This window comes from Bombus flavifrons, chromosome 8 (genome assembly GCF_040668555.2).
Source record: "Bombus flavifrons isolate JBK064 chromosome 8, iyBomFlav1_principal, whole genome shotgun sequence".
NCBI classification, from domain to species: Eukaryota; Metazoa; Arthropoda; class Insecta; order Hymenoptera; family Apidae; genus Bombus; species Bombus flavifrons.
Window position 1 is genome coordinate 2,017,783 of NC_138449.1, and position 22,612 is coordinate 2,040,394.

The 22,612-nt window shown below is 36.7% G+C and overlaps 1 protein-coding gene across 16 annotated transcripts in view; it reads left to right on the forward strand.

Moving 5' to 3' along the window:
* The window catches only part of PIP5K59B (Phosphatidylinositol 4-phosphate 5-kinase 59B), a 37,737-nt gene continuing 15,125 nt past the window's right edge, over positions 1–22,612 (forward strand). For 4 of the 16 annotated variants that reach the window (XR_011173925.1, XM_069119293.1, XM_069119302.1 and 1 more), the window contains exons 1-17: positions 1–78; positions 268–769; positions 1,726–1,760; positions 3,622–3,750; positions 4,032–4,280; positions 4,451–4,603; positions 4,682–4,846; positions 4,927–5,142; positions 5,219–5,445; positions 5,536–5,671; positions 5,817–5,904; positions 9,814–9,876; positions 10,291–10,302; positions 14,653–14,730; positions 16,806–16,859; positions 17,713–18,087; positions 21,748–21,955. Coding sequence is in view for 15 of the 16 variants with exons in the window: in XM_069119293.1 (XP_068975394.1) it covers positions 658–769; positions 1,726–1,760; positions 3,622–3,750; positions 4,032–4,280; positions 4,451–4,603; positions 4,682–4,846; positions 4,927–5,142; positions 5,219–5,445; positions 5,536–5,671; positions 5,817–5,904; positions 9,814–9,876; positions 10,291–10,302; positions 14,653–14,730; positions 16,806–16,859; positions 17,713–18,087; positions 21,748–21,955 (2,300 nt within the window). In the remaining variant the exon portion in view is untranslated. The remainder of the gene's footprint in view (positions 79–267; positions 770–1,725; positions 1,761–3,621; positions 3,751–4,031; positions 4,281–4,450; positions 4,604–4,681; positions 4,847–4,926; positions 5,143–5,218; positions 5,446–5,535; positions 5,672–5,816; positions 5,905–9,813; positions 9,877–10,290; positions 10,303–14,652; positions 14,731–16,805; positions 16,860–17,712; positions 18,088–21,747; positions 21,956–22,612) is intronic. The other 12 variants (XM_069119298.1, XM_069119308.1, XM_069119294.1 and 9 more) reach the window with 11 other exon arrangements.

A 22,612-nucleotide genomic window follows, 5' to 3' on the forward strand; every position in this document is an offset into this window, starting at 1 on the left:
CTCGATATGGTCATCGAATCGTATTCAAGATTTTTCACTGAAATAACACTTCTTCGAACGGCGAAAGATCTACCGTAGGTAAATGTCTAAAACGAGAACATGTTATAAACAGAATTTTTATTTTTAGCAATCATTCGCTAATTTATTCACTTTATTTTATTCAACTTGCCAAATTGATAACATTTTACATACATACATATACAAAGATATGTAAATTATAAGTCATTAAACACACGCGATTGCAATAAAGACATCTCGTACGTGTAGCTTGTAAGTATTTCCACTAGATGGCGATGAAATCTGGGCAAGATGGCGTCCGGTCAATAGACGAAGAGCAGAGGGAGGCCGGAGGCGCTCTCGAGGTTCGTGGGTGTTCTCAGCCCGGAGCTGGAGAGCCTTTGAGGCCGTTTATCATTGACATTTTTTTCTCCACCGTAGTAAAACGATCGACACGCGAGTGAAACGTAAAAATGTTTCGTGAGGGAGTGCGTGTTACATATATGTCGGCTTGAACGTGCCGTGTTTCTCGAACTCGAAAGATGCTGCCATGTAAAGCGACGACAGAGGAGGTGCCTTCGCGAAACTGTCAGGAAGATCGTCGTCGTCGTACGTGAGTCAGTGCGCTCGGTCGATTGAAAGAAGGCACGTACGTACAAAATGGCTTCAGGCGACAATGTGGACGTGATCGAAGTGGTCGAGACAAGCTTCTCTGGCCCGGCACAGGCCACGGAGGATCATCTCAGACCGGAACAGTACGCGGACGAGGACAGTGAGTAGCCCTTTGTCCACGTTAAAACTCCTTTGTTAGTTCTCGGCCAAGTGTCACGACTTAACCTATAAAAGCAACGCGATTTCAAACGCCTATAACAACGGGCATCGTTTCTCGCGGTGTGCGGGGCATTTGCGCCGCGAGACGTGACGAGATAGGCGTGATCGATCGATTTTACCCGATCGGATTTTCGTTTCGCTTCCGCATGCCCGCACTACGTTCCGTCCTTTGTTAAGTCGCCAACCGGACAACCCAGTATGCTCTTTCAGGGCTACACTGTGCTTAATCCAGTTCGCTATTTGACAGCTGATGGGTGTCACCAGTCGTACCGTATAGTGGCACCGAGCTTCTAAAAATCGTACTTATCTGTCAGACATACTTCTTCAAAATTTTTGTTTTGTGAATCATCCTTAAAACGCCTTGAAAGTACGACTAATTTTTCTTCCCGCTATCGTGTTACAAACACAAAGAAGACGACTACCGAATGAACTTTCACGAAAATAACATCGGTCCGAGTATGAATGAAAGTTGTACGTGGAAAACTGAGTTCTCAAACAGAAATAAGTTGAATGAATCTACCTTATGAAGCCTTGTACAGGGGCTGAAATTTAGTGGTAACGGGAGCAACGGTACTAAGACTTACATATGTCAATAGTAAATCCGCGTCGCAATCACCGTGTGCACGACTTTCGTTTTTGAACTCGGTTAACGTTCCACTTTCTCGCTTCTTTCCCGGAATACACGCGATTGACTCGGCTGGTCATTTTAAGCGTGCGATCTTTCTTTCTTTACATGCATGGTTCCTTCGATATTACTCACATTAGAAACGGGACTTTCGTTCGTTCCGACGCCAACGTAATATGTGTACATATATATATTACGGTGTGCACGTCGAGAGTCGACTGTTACGTGACCTTATTTCGTATAACAAACATGTTGTTTTCGATCTGTTACAGGTAAATCTACAGGGGATAAGGTGACAACATTTGAGGTAAGTAAAAAAACGTACAAATCTCGCCTTTTTTTCGATACGATGCTACCCGTGAACAAATTTTTGTTTCACGCGCGTTCTGTAGATATTAACATTGACACTTGCATGCTCTAACTCAGTATACGATGGACGAAAGCCGGAGATAAGTAATAAACACTTTTACGTAGGCATCGCTATCAAAATTCTCGTGGCAACTTCCAACTTGGCGACTATCATCCTTACGTTCTAATCATTTATTTATTTATAAATTTAACAACGATTAAATTATTAAAAATTCTTGTTTACAAATCATAGTGCAGGTTATATATACGAGATATGAAAATTTGCATCATATGAAACTAATATTGCGCAAAATCCTACATATACTGCCCTCCTTAATTTTATATATCATTCTTTCATTTTTTAAGATACGAACCACACATTTGCTAAATCGATTAACTCCACAAAGCAGAAAGTAAAGAATATTGATGAAATTATATAAGATAAGCATCAATACTTTGCTACTAAAATTTCAAATATTTGAAAAAGTCAAGTTAATCACTTTAACCTGTGAGTGGTTTGTGTATATATAGAAGTATGTGGAATTTCCTTATACCTTTAAAGTAAAATTATATTATACAGGCTCTTGTGAAGTAATTAAAAACAAAAATGACACAAAAACGATCAGTTTTCTGCAGTTTCGAAATGATATATATAGGGCATTTTAAGTAAAGAGAACAATATTCATTTAAAACTGGTGTTATAATATAACAAGCAATAAATGTAATAGAACGTTATATAAAACAACGCGCTCCTTAATCATGTAACGCGCGTGCATGTTTAAACGCTTGAGTCCCGTGCAATTTATTTTCAAGCAAAAAAAGAATCAGCGCCCGGTAACATAGTAACGTTCTCAAACACGGAACTATGCTTCACAGATGCAGGTGAACATTATGTAAGAAAAATCCTCGCTATCTCTCTACTGCTTCTATATTTTCACATGTTTATTTCATTTGAATGCATCGTTTCACTCAACAATGTCAATTTTGCCGCGTCTCGTGTCATCTCTGAACAATCGATCGATACAGAACGCCTCGATTCTTTTCGATTATACAACCCATACAACCATTCATCATCTGTTTCATTCACGATCGACATTTCGATTGTCAAGATCGAAGATTCTATATTCGCGCCAGCACGTGTTAATCGATTTATCTTCGATGCATATCGCGACTATAGTCGATAAACGAGACAGATACTCGCTGGTTCTCAGATCGATTATATCGTTGTTTTATCGAGTATTATCATCTATTATAACGTTCGCCGAGATTTTCTGGGAAGAAACGCGCGGGAACGTTCCGACAATTGGAATCATTGATTCGAAATAGCAACGTTTTCAGTAAGATGGTTGAATTCATCTTGCGATGAGTTGTATTATGTGTACTACCGGTCTCTGGAGGCAAGAATAGTTGTGTAATTATTCATTCGAATGACGCATGCCCGTGTATTTCTTCTTCGGTGCTTCTTCTCGTGCCTTGGTGGACAGTGAACATTCGACGCGACATTGGAGCACGCTCCCATTTAACAAACTTAAGAAAAACTTAAAATAAAGAATCTTTAAGCGTTGAGATGTTATGGAGGGCAAAGTGAACGCGAGTAAAGTAATTTTCCTGCGCTATCTTGTTTTCGAGATTAATCATTTACATCGATATCTTCAGCTTTCGTTCACTAATCTATTATTCACTAATTTTAGTATATTTTAACATTTAGTTCCGTGATTAAATACAGGCGAGTAGAATTTTTTTTCGTAACTTGTAGATTAGAGATGAATGTACAATGTTTGTAGTGTTAGAATAGAATGACGCATCTTTTTTTTTTGCAGAGTTCGGTAAATCAACATGGCACCGCGGGGCCCAAGACCCCTGTGGGGGTGTCGAGGAACAAATCGGAGCGAGAGAGAAAGATCGGCCACAGGAGAGTTGGAGTGGGAGGTGAAATCACGTACAAAAAGGTATTTTGAAGAAGTACAGAAATATCGTGTTTTATCGTTTCGTAAATAGTCTGATAAAATAAGGTAACAGGATAAATAGATAAAACCCATTAAGCAACTTATTGTTAAAATGATAACAATTAGAAAGGAAATAGATGCCAAGATTAATAATAACACATTACCTTGGAACATGAACTTGATGAATAACAACAAAAGTGAAAAATTATTATTAATCTAAAAATACATTAAACTCAGGGTCAAATTAAACTAGGTTTTATTATTGTGTTTTATTCACTGTGTAGATCCAAACGACACAAATCATGGGTTCCATCCAGCTAGGCATCCAACATGCAGTCGGTGGTTTGGCTAGTAAACCAGAGCGTGATTTACTGATGCAAGATTTCATGACTGTAGAAACGACGAACTTCCCAAGCGAGGGATCCAATCACACTCCAGCTCATCATTTTTCGGAGTTTAAGTTCAAAAATTACGCACCTATTGCATTTCGTTACTTTCGGGATCTCTTTGGCATTCAACCGGATGACTTTTTGGTAAATATAAATTGGTCTACGTATATTTGTGTTATTTTCTTTTGGTATCGTAAATGAGTTAAGAAAGAATACAATAGATTTCAAATTCCGTATGTTTCTGCCCGTAAACGGTCATCGTCTTATTTGTTTGCTAATTAGCGTACATCTAACGACACCATTTGAATATTCAGATGTCGATGTGTAGCGCTCCGTTACGCGAATTATCAAACCCCGGCGCTAGTGGAAGTATCTTTTACCTAACAGATGATGACGAGTTCATCATAAAGACTGTACAACACAAAGAAGGAGAATTTTTACAGACGCTTCTTCCAGGATATTATATGGTGAGATCGAATATCTTTTTAAATATAATGTAGCTTTATATCAAAGATTATCATTAAAGAAACAATTTTTATTTGTAGAATCTAAATCAAAATCCAAGGACATTATTGCCAAAGTTCTTCGGATTATATTGCTATCGGTGTAATAGTAAAAATGTTAGATTAGTCGCTATGAATAATCTTTTGCCCTCGTCGGTGAAATTGCATCAAAAGTATGACTTAAAAGGATCAACATATAAAAGAAAGGTTTATAACTTTGAAATATTTATATCGACTTTGTGAACAGTTTTCCAACGAATTTAATGAAATATTCCTGTGATTTGTAGGCATCGAAATCAGAAAGATCTAAATCTTCTCCAACATACAAAGATTTAGATTTCATGGAACACCATCCAGAAGGGATCTTTTTGGAGGCGGATACGTATAGTGCCCTAGTTAAAACTATTCAAAGAGATTGTCGGGTGTTGGAAAGCTTTAAAATCATGGATTACTCTTTACTCGTTGGTCTTCATAACCTCGACCAGGCTGCAAGAGAAAAAGCGGTAGATATAATAGAAGTTATACGAAAATATTATTGCTCGTTATCAAGGATATAAAGCACAACTTTTTCTGTCATAGCAGGAGCAGAGATTATCAGCGAGTGCGGAGGAAGAAGTTGGCGAAGTGGGAGGTGAGAGTACAGCACTTACTCAAGCAGAAAAAGAACGGGAACGAGAGGACAGAATAGGAGCCAGCGCTCTGAACCGATCACGAAGCATAAATCGACAAAGGTTGGTTGCGCACAGTACCGCTATGGAGAGTATTCAGGCTGAAAGCGAGCCGATAGACGAGGAGGACGATGTACCGTGAGTATCATGTTTTCATTTCCTCGCACGACGATTGTATACAAAACGAGTGCTCTAGTAACGTGATTTTAATTATGTTCGTGTTCCTAGCAGTCCAGGTGGAATTCCTGCTCGTAATGCCCGTGGCGAACGCCTTCTACTTTTCCTTGGTATTATTGATATTTTGCAAAGTTACAGGCTTAAGAAAAAATTAGAACATACTTGGAAGTCAATGATACACGATGGTGTAAGTTCTATAGACCTCCCTTATTTTTCCTATGATGATCGATCTTTCTATGATTGTTTATATTTATAAACGTACTATATTGCCATTTATTTTCATTTACTGTTTTGTATATATTTTAAAAAATGTGAATTATCTTTGTTTGCAGGATACTGTGTCTGTACATCGGCCAGGTTTTTACGCGCAACGTTTCCAAGATTTCATGGCGAAAACAGTATTCAAGAAAATACCGTCACGTAAGTACCATCCTAATCAGCCTCTTCTAACAAATTTGACCTCAATGTTAACACTGAACAAGGCTCATTCTTAATTTGTAAGCAATTTTTTTAATGAGTTACTTACCGTTATATTTTTGGGTTCATTAATATTGACTGACGTTTCTCGTAGTATCTCGTCAAATCGATTTAGCTATATGTCGTATAAAGCGTTAAGTACAAGAAAAATGTTAAGCTTTAAGTAGAAATTATAACGACAAGTATTTTTATCACCAGCTGAACGTGATTAATTGAATTTTTCTGTTTATAGTAATAGCATCAATTACTGTGATTCAACTACATTATAAACAATACAATGTTATCGCATAGTACTTTTTACAAAAAAAAAAAAAAATGAAAAAATCTTTGAAACATATTTTAAATGTATGGATAGGTAAATGGGGGTGAACGAGAGTTCGGAAAAATTAAATTTCTATGGGTAAAACGCTCAAAAATGTATGATACTTATATATTTACGTGCATAATTCTGCCATTTACAATTAAGTAGCGATGTAATGATCTTGTTTAAGATTCCAATTTGTATAGAACCGTAAGCCATAAGCTAGAGTTACGTATAACTATATATATTTTTTAGCTTTCTTATTATATAAGCGCTATCACTGAACGTTTAAATTTATTTATTCGATTCAGTGAAACATTATTTTATTTGTTCGTAATGCATGATAAGTTCACTATCGAATCGTATTATCAGCGGATCATTCGATTATGTAAATTTTCAATTCCATCGATTCCATTCACACATATCATTCCATTATTTTTATTTTTCGGTTTAGTTTCGATTTCTTTTTCCACTGAGAAAAGAAAAGAGCTATTCGAAGCGAGAATGAGCGAATATCAATTTCTTTCTATCATACTATTTATCACAGATAAATTTAGCCGTCCAAAAAGATTCTAATAATCGTAATAGTGACTTAAGGTAATTAAGTGACTGCAGAGAATGCGATAAATCCCGTGCGGATATCCGAAAACTATGTACGCATTTTTGACTGCGTCTCATATCGAATTTTAGGAAAGTTTTTAAAATGAAATTGTGTTTTATGTGTACGTATAGTATATATGCGACAATATTAATTAATGTTTGGAGAATATAGTTGGCAGCCTCGATGTCGATTTTTCGGATACCTGCATCTCCTTGATAAAGCAACGCTATCGATCAAATATCCTGGGTTTATTGAATGTCAGTTGGTCACTTTTGGGTTTTGTATTGTGGTGTAACTAATTGCTAACACGGCACACATGTTTCTTAATATTTTTTTAATTTCGTTCAATTTCATAACGTTCTTTCAATTCGTTTTTCATTATTTTGCTCGTTTTAACATTCGATCTCATTATTCACTTCGCATTTCGTTTTGGAAACAATCATTTCTTATCTTGAGATGTTTAGTAAAAATGCCATTTCACGAGTATAAAGTAATCAATCCACTGGTGTCCACACACGTAGCTGAGTATTTTGTTGCTAGTAATTCCGCTAATGTCGAGCAAAATTTTGCTAAGTAACGCACGTAGATTATCGAAGCATCTCGAGAAGCACTAGTAGCGATTACGATTGAATCATATATAGAAAAAAGAAAAGACGAATCCATAATAAAAGATAAGTTTTTTTGTGGGAAGCGCACATTGTAAAGACAATTCCGTAACATTTAACGTAAAGACATTTCTGACTGTGGAACGTAACCGTCCCATATGAATAGAATTTTTAACGACATATGCCCTACGTGTATCGAGTGATTTTCAGTCAAGTTTTCCCATCGTCGAAGTTCCTTAATCGTTATCGTATGAACGTGCCAAAGTTTTGTAAAACTATATCCACGTGTTCCTAGTAGTGTGCAAAATAGTAAATGGGTCGGGATTACAGAGGTTTCTATTTTACGAACACGCGACAGAGCAATCACTGACGACTTGCTGAAGCCTGCTATCAAAACAATGTCATAGATCGTACAAAATTCTTATAATAATCTATATAATAATAAATATAGAAATCGTATAGTATTAGTAATTGTGAAATTTGTTAATGATATGCAGTTCCAAAGAAGAAAGATTATACATTTTTTATATACATATTTACTGTAATCATTTTTAAGTATCACTGACAGTTATACAATATGAAATAATTTTGTGCGATCCATTGTAAAGTTTAAAACAATCCTTTACGGCGTGTATAGTCGAGTATATTTTGGCAAAGCTAGTTAGTACGGTGTGGATGTATCAGAGAGAGTACACGAGAGAGAATGTGAGAGAGAATTAAATGGTAGAAGTAGATACACGTTCTTTTTTATTGTGAAAATATTCAGCTATCAGCTCAACGTGGACACCAATGTACATATTTATATATTTTGCAATAAACATTTTCGCTGTTTACAACTTCATTTCATTTATAAAGCCTACCCGTACATATTATGTTTTATTTTGTCACTTTTTTTCTCTGATCATCATTTATCATTCTGCTTTTATACTTTCTTTTTCTTTACCTACCGATATTTATTTTATCAATTAATATTCCCATTACTATTTACCATTACCATCACCGCTATATTACTGCTTTATTGCAACGTATACTATTATCAAACACTATCTCGTCGTCCATTATAACTCTTCACGTTTCCTTCGACGTAGTCATGGGCTCATCTATAAGATTTTATTTTCTGCACTATACCGTCGCGTGACACTTTATGTACTGTCTTAAATAGCATATCGTGCGATGTGTTTGTTGTTTGTGTTTAAACGTATATACGTTTGGGTTTTAATCGCCACCTGTTTACCACGTGTACTTTGCGATGCGATCAGAAAAGATCAACGAGACGATTTTCTATCGATCCCTCTTACCTTCGTCATCTTTTCGATACTATAACAATAATCTTCCATCCCTTTGTTTTTTTTTTTTTTTTTTTTTTTTTTTTGTAAATCTTTCGTTCGATCGAAATGACCAATTTATTTGAATTACCATAAGTTTTGTACTTCCTTCTGAAGATACGTTACTAATAGATATCTCGCGAGGGAATGTGGATTATTCGAACGAAAACGCGGAATTTGTTTGTATTACGCGATCTATTTATTACGGCACCATTATTAATCCATGTTTTTAAAAAATCGCCTCATTCAATGTGAACATAACGTGAGATATTATAGCTGAATTTGAAAAGTCAATCAAATTTGAGTTAACATCGTTGAAATTAGTTAAGTAATGTTTAAGATCCGTGAACTCACGCCACAAACAGAAAGTTATTCCCTGAGAAACACGTTAGTGGGACTAACGAGCCGCTATTTCCAATAAAAAACAAATCGTTTCCGTGCTCTTACCATACAATTGATATTCGGATCACCATTTTATAAATTAAAGTTTCACAAGTGAAAAGAATATACGTATAAAATCAAATAAATGTATTTACACGTTCGAATAATCAAACTTTCATCGCGATGAGAATCTCCAATCGTTGAAATGTAAATTAACTCAAGATAGGACATATAAAAAGATAAACGATACACTGTATTTATTTGTTTAATCATTTAATCATTTAATTTACAAGATCACGAATGATACTCTTTTACCGTCGCATTCTCCTTCTCTCTCTCTCTCTCTCTCTCTGTCTGTTTCTCTGTCTCTCTCTCTCTCATACACTCTCTCTCTGATCTACGATTCTATTTCGAGGCAAGATCGTAAACCACGCTTTTCTTTATGTTGCTATTTTGATTCTCGACAGTCCCTATGATCTATCGATCGTTTTAATAATTCCGGTATATATAAAAGATGTTTAAGTACGGAGTTAGCTAAATGTTGATGTTTCTGTGTCCCGTGCACTTCTTTTCGTGTCAACCCCCAATGACCTGATCTGACCTGCTACCGATCGAAACTCGAAAATCGAATACCAAAAGTGGACCTGCCTGAGATTAAGGGGAATCATCGCAAATTCCGTAACCTCGTCACCAGCTACATAGGTAACTTTGTCTGTCTGTTCGTCCGTCTGTCTGTCCATTTTTGTATAGTTGTACGTATAGTTGTGTTTTTTTATTTCTCTCTTAACTCTCCGTCTTTTTTAACTTTTTTTTGTGTCTCTCTCTTAAATAAATTAACATCGATCGTTTATATATGCTTGTATGCGTACACATTTTTCTCTCTCTTTCTGGTGTCGATCTGGTTTGTTGTTCCTTCGAGTTCCTTAAATTGCTCCACGATATTTTTCTATCGTCGTATTGCTGGTTTTTTTTTTTTTTATCGATTTTACCTTTGGTCTGCGTTTTATTTTATATTTCTTTGTTCTATATACTTACTGAACTATCAATATTCTTTCTATTTGTATCCGATCGAGTTTCAACTAATTTAGGCGCTTTTCTGTTTTTTCGCAAATACAGTCTTTGCTCAAAGTGAGTTTTTCTATATTGAAATTCAAGTAGCCACAGATACGTAGAACTTTCAGAGTACTGGTTTTTCCTAGATCATACCTGTATCTATTGTCTGGCATGTGAAACCAATCTTTTTTTAGCATTTGTGAATCCTAGATTTAAGATGTTACACAGATTTACTTGTAAGTAAGAAAAATCGTAAATGTAAAATGCTTTCTTTGCAACCATTATTTTCTTTTTTTTTTTATCCAATCTTAACTTTAAAACGATTACATTCAAATGGAATTGCGTGTAACTGCAATCTGTTTCCCTTGGATATTGTATATAATGTTAATCTTCTGTGATATGCTTATTGTTTGTGGATTTGGAGTCTTCTTTTTGATTTTTCTTTTCCTTCTTACTTTATTTTTAATCTCTCTTTGTATTTTGCCAGTGTTCAATACTCACCGTCACTTTTTTCTTTCATATCTAGACACTCTTTTCAAAATAGAAAATTTACACTCGAAGAATTCATCTTTGCAACGCTTCTTTGATTGTCTTTCTCTTTTATATCTAACCGAATTTTCCAACACTATGTGAACACATGTATATACGTTTGATATTGCAAATGTAATTTTAGATAATTTATACATTGGATATGTAAAATGTGCTCCGAACATCTTTGCTGATTATATCGAGAAAAGCGTATTCCACGCTTGAAAAATAAATTCATAATTTATATATATGTATTTGTATACATACTTAATACTTTCAATAATCTCGTATAGTTGGCAAAAGAAAGGAGTGCAGAAGTTGTAGAAAAAATTTGATCGAGTTTTCCGCTCTCGTTCTGATTTTCTCTATTGCTTTTTGCATCGTGAAATCTGCGTGCCTGGTTCGAATTCTCTCCCTTTCTTGTTATCACTTTCTCACACTTTTCTCTTTCCGTCCTTCTTTTTTAAGCTTCGACACGTTCACAATTTTTCAAGTACACCAAGTAATCACCCAACTCTTGATCAATGACCCTTTTTCTCCGCCAGAATCTAGGTCATCCTCCTCTCGAAAAGTATCTAAGGAACCACTATCCGATCCCATTTATAATCGCGATCGAGTTTTTATTATCGTACCGCCGATTTAGATGACGTATATCCGAATTTTCGTTAGGAACACTTTTGTCTAGAACATAATCCACACACATTATATATATTCGCATACTCACACATCACCCCGTTTTTAGCTATGATAACCACGAATTTAAACCCAATATCGAAGCATACTCTCAAATTACGTATGCGTGTTGTGAAAAGCAGAACGACGGTGTTAAGTGCGCCTTTATTCGCTTATTTTTGCTGCAATCACAAAATTACAGAGTTACACCGAGTGTTCATAGTATTACGTATTATGGTTTTTCTTGTGAGTGATAAATCTATGACGGAAGATAGAAGAGGACAAAGTGCAATTTAGTATTTCTTATGATAAGTAATATAGAATGGATTGAATATATTTTTTTTAAATCATGATTTAAGTCGTAATGACGAGACTATGGATGTTATTGATACAGCTACATATAATTCTTCGTATATTATATGAAAGCAGTTATCGAAACGAATTCAACAGTCTATGACACATCAATCGGATAACAAATTTCTATTGTTCTGAACATTAAAGGCATAACGAACAGCAAAGAACCCCAATGCATCGAATATTATTCAATAATTGTCAACAACCTCTTTCATACGATGAAACGAAAATTATAGCTATTTAATCATAGCTTGCTCCATGACAAAACCAACACAAATTTCAAAAATCTATTTAGACCGTCATATTACGTATAAGAAATAGTACCATGTGCAATTTATATAATATTTATACAAAAATTTTATCCTTTTCTGCATTTCTCATGAATTTATCAATTACACAGGAGAAAAACGCTGAGAAGTAATAGCATGAACACTATTTCTATGGTCCAATTGAAACCGTTTGAGAAAATTCTTCCCATAATCGACTCAACGATGCTCAAGAAAAGAAAAGAACGTCTGGTTGCGTGCCTTAGCTCTGCCGTTCGTTTCTCTCCCGTACATGAGAATAATTTCCCAGAGATCCGTAGCACATTGTCGAGACTCGCGGGCTCGTTCTAGTTAACTTTGTTGTCCGGATTCTAATCAGACCTGAACACAACGTATACAGCGATACAGTCTGATAGAAACCAATAGAAGCCGTGGTCACGCGTGTTCTAGCGATTAGAAATGTTCACCGATCGCGATCGATCGAACATTTGTGAACGTCTGTTCGCCACGATATGTCGCCACTGTGTCCATGTACGTATATATATATATATACATATAGTAACGGACAAAAAACAGTTAAATGGTATGGAAATTACCATAATTTTACAAAAGGAAATCGTATTTTACAAGGACAGGTGATAGTCAGCAACGTACAATAGTAAAAAATATTCAATAGGAAAGTCACTAATATAAGCATATTTAGCAACTTTAAACTTTTCTCTGTCCGCTATTGTATGTACATACAGAGACCTGTACAACAAAGAAAATGTAGCGTGTAGCACAAGTGACACACACGTAACTCTAACTCTCTGAAGATCATAGAAAGGCTAAAAGGCCCTCTTGCTTTTAGATCGGCCAGATCGATAGTAAGAGGGAAAAATAGAAAAGCTTTCAGTGTTGTGTCAGCTTGACTATCGATATGTCGTAGACATTGGCGAGGAGATTAGATGAACAGACGAGGATAATTCCTCGTTTTGCAGTAGTAGTTTCGTTTGTGCCTACCCCTGTCCGATAACGTAGAGAGATCAAAGAAGCGTAGCTCCAGACGTTGTGGAGAAAAAGTTTATTAGACTTAGCCGTGACAAGCAGTGCTGTAGCGAGATTCTCTTTACATGGGTGTTGATAGCAAGTAAATTGGAATTTTTAGTTAAAGAAAAATTGAATAGTTTACGCTTTGTGGTATGTGTAATATTCGACATTTTATTAGAACGTAATCAAAAACTTGTTGGTAATTTGGATGTAGTTTTATGTTTTAGTTATTGATAGTGTAATTAACACTAGTGTAATTAAGACTAGTCAAAATAATTGGTCTTTAAAAAATACGTAATAATAGAATATTTTTATATTTATTGATTTATTACTTTCTTACAAAAGGAATTTTATGTTATGTAGTACATTTCTGGTATTATTAATCCATCTGGGACCTAAACGAGGGTTGACACATTTATAAAATTGTAGAATCAGTCATTTTCACTGGTGTGATCCGGAATTTTCCTAACAACTGATATTATCGTATTGAATGATACGCGGTAAAAATTTTAAAAATGTGTGGCAAGTTGTAGAAAACGAGGAAACTGGTTAATAGGGGTTCGATAAATAGATTGCAGGACCCTTTTACATTTTGACAAGTACCAATCATTTTGACTGGTATTGCTATAAGTAGCCTTGATACAAAATTATTCTGAGTTCGAATACATAAAAAATAAAACAAAATTCATTATATTATTCTTTTAGTTATCGTTAAGAAAGTCATTACATCATTTCGAAAAAAAAAACATGAAGTAGGAATTTTAAAATAAAATTGTAAAACCAGTCAACTTGGCTGATGTGGTATTTCTAGTGTTAATACTAAATTAATATTTAATGATTAACAATTACTTATCTATAATGAACAAGTAAATGTTGATGTTTCTTATCAATGGATATTGCTATAATTTGATATAACATAGTAGAAAATTATATTGATCACATTGACAGAATATTATCTCAAAATATACCTGTGATAAACAAATCGATATATGTATATATACAAATAAATACGATGTCCCAAAAAATTCAAAAGAATCGACTGAAATATAATAAAATGTCGAGATGGGACCACAAAGGATTAATCGAGAGACCTAGTGGAAAAGTGGTACAAGTGCATTTTTCTCGAAAATTAGATAAGTAGAAAAAACAACATAGACATACATATGATCTACACTTAACTGAACTTAATAATACTGACCAACCCCATGCAAGGTGCATTAATTGCGATACGGTGTTGCAGTAAATACGGTGCGAAAATAGAAAGTCCGTAACGCAATGGCACGTGCGTAATGCGTTTCGCGATATACACGGCGTACACGATGCGCAGCGAAGAACTTTTTCAAAACAAGTACGACGCTTCACGCATAAGCTAACACTTGCTACGGTACTGACGTCAGCTTTTGTAGCATTAACTCGTTTGATATCCCCCTTACGATACATAGGCACTGTTCTGAGACTTTATTTTCCAATTAATCGTTCCGATTTCCATGAGTATTATCGATGTTCTTAATCCTGCACATCGATTCCATCTACATCTATTGCAAAGGTACTAACAACATATTGATATGTGTTTCAGCGTTGAAACATTCCCCATCGAAGAGAAAAAGCATAACCAGGCCTCTCAGGCCCTTGGACGGCGACTTCGATTCAACCGGTGAGTTTGTTTGATGATTTATATTTCCTAGAAATTCATTCTTCTCCAATATCTGTTTCTAATTCGTTTCGTAAGCTTCAAGTGGTCTCGCGTGACCGCAGGTTTCGCGATTTCCGGACCATTTCAATGAGCTACGTCATTTTTATGATATTTTCTTATTATTCGTTCTTTTTTTATTTGAAACACTTTGCACGTGTATTTCACGAATGATATACCTCAACAACAAGTTCTTCAGAAAAAGCAGTGAATTATTTGGAAGCTCACAAGGAAATTATTTAACTTATAACAAATAATAAACGCTAAACAATAAAATGAAATGTTACTTTTGTAATTTTCCACTCTTGTTCTTCTCATGTTTTTCTAACACAAGACTGAATTATTTTGATAATGTCACTTTTGAATACCACTTGTTTGTTATAATTGCAACATGGAGAGAATCGTTTTACACTTATTATAGTCGAGAAATTGGATCTGGTCCGAAAATCGCGCAAATGTTATACGAACGAATACTTTCCACGATTTTATTATTGGCTTTGCGCTGAATTTCACATGTGTAGCCAGGCACAGCGATCAGTGCAATAAACTTAGATCCGGCATACCAATGTTCCCCGTGTCCAAAACATTCACCACGATCCCTGTCAGTGTTGGCGCCACGAAATGCCATTGAACCACCATCCTCTATCAGCCGTTCCTTTTGACAAGATATTCTGCCGCTTTTACGAAGATTGCTCGCGCGTGCTTTCACGTGTTGATCACGTATGCCTGTTCGTATTTCGTGTTGGTAGGTAATCCATTATTTTACGATCCTATTAACCCTGCGGAAATCGCGGTTCATCTGATAGATACGTGCGAAGATATTGGATATACATATCGTAAATAGAATATTTTTCCACAATAATGAAAGTACAAAGACTGGGGAACTGAGAGGGGGAAGAGAAAAAAGTGTGGGTAAAAAAATAAAGAGGGAAGTTAAAAAAGAAGGAAAAATGGTGCGACGAAAGGGAGGGGTGTAGAGAAAAGGAAAGAAAGGCTAGAAAGCAGGAATAAAAAAAATAGAGAATGAGAAATTAAGGGAAAGGAAGAGAGGGGGAGCAGAGGGGAAGATTAATATGGACAAAAAGCAGAGAAGTAAAGGAAAAAATGATGAAGAGCGTTGAGTGGTGGAGTATAAACTGTGGAAGTTAGGGTTAAAGAAAAAGATAGAGAAACTAAACTACTAAGAGTAGCGCATATCTTCTTTATTCCTACTGATTTCATAGTATGTATAAGCAGAAATAATCTAATGCCTGTTTTAATAATCTATTTTTTGATGTTATTTCGTATCTACATTAAGAAAATTAAATGTACTTTATATATTCCATGTAGTTTTTAGATCGCAAGCTCCGCAGGGTTAAATTTGATCTCGTATGAGTAAAACTGGGAAATAGTATGGTTCCCATCGAGACAAACATTTTTTATTAGAATTTCATTCTCATTTCGCAATTGATTTGATCATTTTAAACTCGCCAGCAAACTATAAAGTAACCAAATCGCGTGACAATATCTCGTAAATCCGATACAATCGATAACATCGAAGAATTTAATAAATCGCCAGCAATAAAGAAAAAAACATCAAAGAATACAATTCAACTCTACCGTGAATTATTGCGTATCGAAAATATCGAGAATTTATGGCTTTATCCGCCTGTCAATCGTCCCATCAAAATCCGTTTGATTCTGTCTGCAGACGCAAATAACGTACGTATACAGCTTTCTATCGTGAATGTCAGTCGAATGCGCGCATTCCGACCATCGAATCCCTCTCTGTTTTGCCTCGAACGTCCCTTGCTCGAATCCCTGTTTTATTTCGGGACATCTCCGATCCGTGACTGGACAGAGAGACTTTGGAAATCGAAGAGCAATAAATCAACGTAGATGGTCTCTGTACGATCACGAACAATGAAAACAATGGGGACGTGGACGTGGTTTTGTAGAAAATGTCAAAAGAGAGAAAAAACGCGGAAGTTTCTCTGTCCGATCAAGAGTCGCACTCATGGTGATACGGTAATGGTACATGGTGTTGTATGGTGGTTTAGCGGTGCCGACAACCGGAACTTCGACAATGCATGCTACGTCACCCACGAAGGCTGGTGAGTCTCATACGATCATTTATTTTCCTAATATCCGTTTATTATCGTTGTCTCTCTTGTGTCGATTAAACGTCCAATGAAGAATCCTCGACATTTCTGTAACATCTAGTACGGTGAAAGAATAAGTGAGATAACAATAACAAGATACATGTAATAGGTATATTTGTGATAAAATTGAAAGAGATATCTAGAAATATTATTGAATCAATCACTATCACTGATAAAGCAGTCTCGAATGATAGCCATCCGTTGTTCTATTGTTACGTACTTACATATTAATATTTTCTCTCTAAACGAGCGATGTCACGTTGCTTCGAAATTTTAAACGATCTAAACCGTCTTGCACAATAGCTCTAATATCGTTAATTAAAGTTTTCAAAGTCGCGAGAGTTACAAATTATCAAAACTAAAAATTACTTTTGCAAAATAATGATTACCCTATTCTATTTAAAATTATGAAATAACCTCCGAAGTCGTTGATTCACTAATAGGTATAATTAGAGTTGGTAAATTACTGCCCAGAGGAACCCTGAAATGGTTTTTGTCGAAAGACATTTCATTTCCATCCAACTTAAATGAATCACAGCGAATATCAAACTCGCACGCGATACGAAGATTTTCGGTTGAACGACTTCTCGAAGCAACGTTGCACGATTCGTATCGCCACGCGACCTCCACTCACCCAGCTTCTCTGTTTCTGTCTGCCCCATCTCTCTGTCTCTCTCTGTCTCTTTACCCGACTTGATCACCGTTGTCGCTGTACACGCAACCCTCGTGCACTCGATCTACCCGTTTCCGGCCACCATCGTACGACCTTGGAAACCGCCCATCCTGGACGACACAACGAAAACAGTAACCCCGACAGACGCTGCGATCAGCACGACCAGCACGGTGATGTCAACCGGTTCCGCGCCAATCGCCACCTCCACCCCCGTGAACTTCGCCGCGGGCCCGGTGAGTCCGCCTCCGTTGACCTTGGCCGCTGGTCCAGTCCTTTCTCATCACGAGCCACCGGTGACGACCTCAGCGGCCAAGGTCACGAGCTACCCAGCCGTCTTGAAGGGCAGGACCGCCGCCAGTCCACCGAATCCGAATCTGGTACCCTCCGGCAAGATTCCACCCCCTGTTCCTCCAAGAGGTACCGGTCAATCGAGGACCACGAGGTCCTCTGAGGAGCACCGTGGCCCTGGAACAACCACCTCCACGTCCTCGATGACATCCAGCCGAGGTGACGAAGCAGCCATAATCACGAGATACCGCTTGCATGAAAGTTCGAGCATCCTGCACCATCTTCCCACACCCGATTACATTTCCACCGTTTCTGCTGCGTCCGCCGTCACTACTTCTACTACTACTTCTACTATCTACTCTGCCGCTACGTGTACTACCTCTTCTTTGCTGTTCTCCGCTGGTACCACCACTACCACCGCCACCTCGAACACCGCAAACTGTTACTCCGATTATAAAAATGCTACCGATACATTCACTACTTCTATATCCACCACCGTCGATACCAACGTGTTGCATGCGCGTACATCAACTCCTGCATACCTACCCCCGCGATACGACAGTCTGATGTTCCACGATCGAACGACCGACGTGGCTGCAGCTGCCTTCCAAAGCATTCACGAGGAACAAACGCCCATGCGTTGGAATGACCGTTGGCCGGCCGAGGATGTTTACGAAGAGGAGGAGGAATTCGTGAGCGTGGAGAAGGTCGATGGTTCGTACGTGATTAGAACCAGCCCTTATCCGTTCAGGCCAGAGAGAGGGAACTTCAAGCGAAGAGAGAAAAATATTTCAACTAATCTTGAAGATTCTGTAGATAGCGGAGAGAAGAGAACCACGAGCTCGAAGGCTGATCACATGGCCAAGTTCACGTACTTCTTGAACCCTGCGTCTAGACCAGAACTAATGAACTACAAAATGTCGCGGAAGGATAAGAAGCACTCGGAGACCTACTATGAGCTAATGAAGAGAAAGCAGAAGGAACTGGAATCCTCGATCACGACGATCACGACGATGGCGCAAAGAAGCAAGATCGAAGCTACCAAGATGGACCGATCGAATACTACGATAAGTAAAGAAGAAGAGGATCCTGAGAAAAAGATCGAAGTTCAGAGGCTCATGGATCGGAGGAGGGATAGTAAATTGTTGAGAAAGATCAGAGAAAAGTCTGCTCAGAGAAGGAAGAAGCTGGCTCCTGAACCATCGCCAAAAGTGCAACCTTTTAGAGATCCAACGAGGGTGAATGATAATTTCGAATATTTTGAGAAGAAGAGGAAAATAGACACTGGTGAAACTGCGCCTTCGTCTTCGAAACCTAATTGTGGGAATGAGGGGAATTTGAACAAGTCGACGAGTGATGTGAAAATGTTGGAAAATAAAGAAAACCAGATTGTTCTTAAGAGTGATACGAGAACCTTTTTGGTTACGAAAGTTGATGAAGAGGTTCCGATAAAATTAAAGAATATTGACATGGTTTATTCGTGTGAGAATGTGAGAAAAATTGATACCAGAAATAGTAAAACATTTATAGTACCTAATAAAGTTCAAGTAGATGGAGTAAATGATCAAATATATGAAAAATCGAGATCGAATGCCAGATGTAACGAACAGTTGAAAAAGAGCAAGAATGAGAATTTTAATGTTCTAAAATCTCTGACCAAGTCTGATAAATCGAAAGGCGAGTTTCAGGAGCATCCTTCAAACATTTTGATACCTAATACTTCCTTTTTACACGGCTACAGAAAGTCTCAAAAAAAAACCTTGTAACCAAGGAAAAAGCTAATGTTAAACTTAAAAACTTTTTTTTATCGGTGTAAAGGGACCAAAATATGAAAATATCTAAGGGATCAATAGGATATTTAAAAAATGTACAACATGGAACACGATGATGCGAAGAATTAAAGGAAGTTTCAATTTGGAATCTGAAAATGAGAAACATACTCTGAAAGGAGTATTACTCAATTAGCATATTCTAAAAAAAACGTTTCTCTCCTGCATGCGCAAATACACTTTGAGTTATTCTTTCTGTTTTTTGTATTCTTGAGTTTTTTTTCATCTTTCATCACACTCTCTCTTTCTCTCTCTCTCTCTCTCTCTCTCTCTCTCTCTCTCTCACTCTCTCGTCTGTCAGTTTGTAACGATATGGATCTGTTTAACCAAAGACTCATGCAGAAACAAGAAAATATTTTTCCCACTATTACTTCTATGAGAACGAAGGAGTTAGTAGTTTTAATGTTTAGGTATTTTCTACCACTAGATGATGCACTTTGTCGTTACTGTTCTATTGTATACTCTGAGCTCGATGCCGTATCGACGTCGATTTTATAGCGTCGACGAGGTATCGTTTGAAATGTCGGGCCCGACTGTCCTCGGCACGCAGAAGTTCCACGTTTGAGAATGTAGTGCGTGTAAGAATTGGTTTATTTCTGGTCTCGATTGGAGTATATTGTATTCCTGCATGCGTAGCGATCTTCTATCCGTTGATAGGACAGCAATAGACGTAACTTATGAAAACGTAATCGGAAAAGATTCTTAAATGTTATTATTATATTTTGAAATACTTCGATCTTATTCTATTTAGTATTTATAGAATTTGCTATAGCTATCGTGATCATCTATTATAATATTAAAAGTCGACGATTGTTTGAACGTTTAAACCTTCCTAGGCAATCGATCAGTATTTCACTGGAGAATTCCCGCGAAACGTATTTCTATTTTTCCCGAACAACATTTCGAACCTTTAATTTAAAGGCTGATTGTATAATTTAGCAGAGACTTTAAGAAATATTCCAGAATCTTTTTCTGTTTTTTCAAAGTCTAGTACAGTAAAAAAGTCATGCCATAAACGATCTGTTTTGCCTAGGAAGAGTAAAATACGATTGCACACGAAGAGTGAAGATAAAAAATTAAAGTTTCCAGGAAGAAGATTACAAATAGTTACGTCTATATATAAAAGGTGTATTTAAAAATTGTCAGTCCTGTTATGCATCGTTTGGTTGTCTAAACAGGACAGAATCTTATTGGTGTGTTTGTATGGTGTGCTCTTGTACCACAATAAAGGGACGTTCACACGAGTGTACTATTTACGGTGCAAATAACCTTCTCCGAGCAAAATATCAAGTTGCTGTATGACATGTTGGCTAAGTAGTTTACTGTTTGTGCACCTCTATAGACACGCAAGTAAATGTAGCTTTAGAATCGCAATATATGTGTAACTGTTGTCCCACCACGTCGAGTTAGAATGGCTTATTCGAACTGACTTCAATAGGAAGTACTGATTAATTTCTAACGTCACGATTATTTACTCGAACAGCAATGTTGCTGCCAAATTTAATAGCCTAAATTTAATTAAAAAGTGCTCAAACTACGCTTATGCAATGGATTCTCATTCGCACCGTGTATTGTTTAATAAACGTTAGAAATGCTCGTAATTTTATTTTTTAGCAACTGCTTACTGTGATCAATGGTAATACAGCGTCAAGTAGGTAGCATTCAAATCCTTCCCAATCGTCTCCTGTTAGAAAGAATTAGTTGTCAATTTTTCACATCCGTTTCTTTGACCCGATAAAATAACGTGCAAAGCTTTGATCGTGGATTATTATATTTTTAATATTTTACACGGTGTAAAAGTGAATATAAAATGCAATATTAATAATTAACACGGGTGTATTTATTTGTTTGCTTGAGCACAACGTAAAAAATATTTATTATATCGGGTTAGCAAGATTCGCTCAAAATTGTTGGAAATATTTTTTTATTTTTTCGCCTCTGAAGGGCGAAGTCTTTCCACGCTAACGACTCCCCCCTGTCCATAGAACCCTTAACGACAAAGTATACTATATCGTGTTCATTAGGGCTAACTGTAGTGCGCTTTTTGTAGGTGGCACCCTTCCTTCCACTTGTTCCACCCCGCCCCCGCCCTTTGACGATGCAGTGCGCTCAAATGACCAGACCTTGGCTTCTGGTGGTCAACTTCAACAGGGTGCACCGACCACGATCTTAACGAGCAGTCTAAGCAGTGCTCACTCCAAGCAGAACAAGGTTGTGCACCATGTCACTCTCACAAAGACTTATCACGATGCCGTGAGGTGAGCGAACTTTTATTTTCTTCCAGAATTTCCACAAGAAACTCTGTCAAATCGAGAGATCTCGTATTTATCGAATTAAATTGAATGTAAAATATTTAACATTTGTAAACGACAGCAACAACCGTATATACTTCCAGACGATACAGCGATTTTATTGTTTGTATTTTCAACAAAATAATTTGCAAATTCTCTATGGAATTTGACATCAAATTAAATTAGAAAAATAAAGGATGACTGTCTTTCGAAACCAAAAACTCGTGGTTAATTATACTTAGCGATAAAAATCGTAACTGTTGTCAATTCTTTAATGCATCAAAATAACACACTGATCTTCCTACCGTTAAACCAAAATTTATTCGCAAAATATACACTGTACGAAATTTTAAAGAATCGTCTCCTGTATCACTTTCATTTTATACCGAATCTTGTGCCCGGACATTTTGTCTTTAATTATCTTGAAGTCAATTTTTATCACCGAATAATCTTCTCGAAATTTCTTCTCGCTTTTATTTGTTACGATAGAACTATTCATAATAGCAATCCTCTAATTATTTCGAGCAGTGTAAAAGTCTTTGGAAGTTTGGAAATTCACATGGAACTCATGATTTTGAAATTTTTGGTGCTAAACATAAAACAATTAAATACATCGTACTCAAT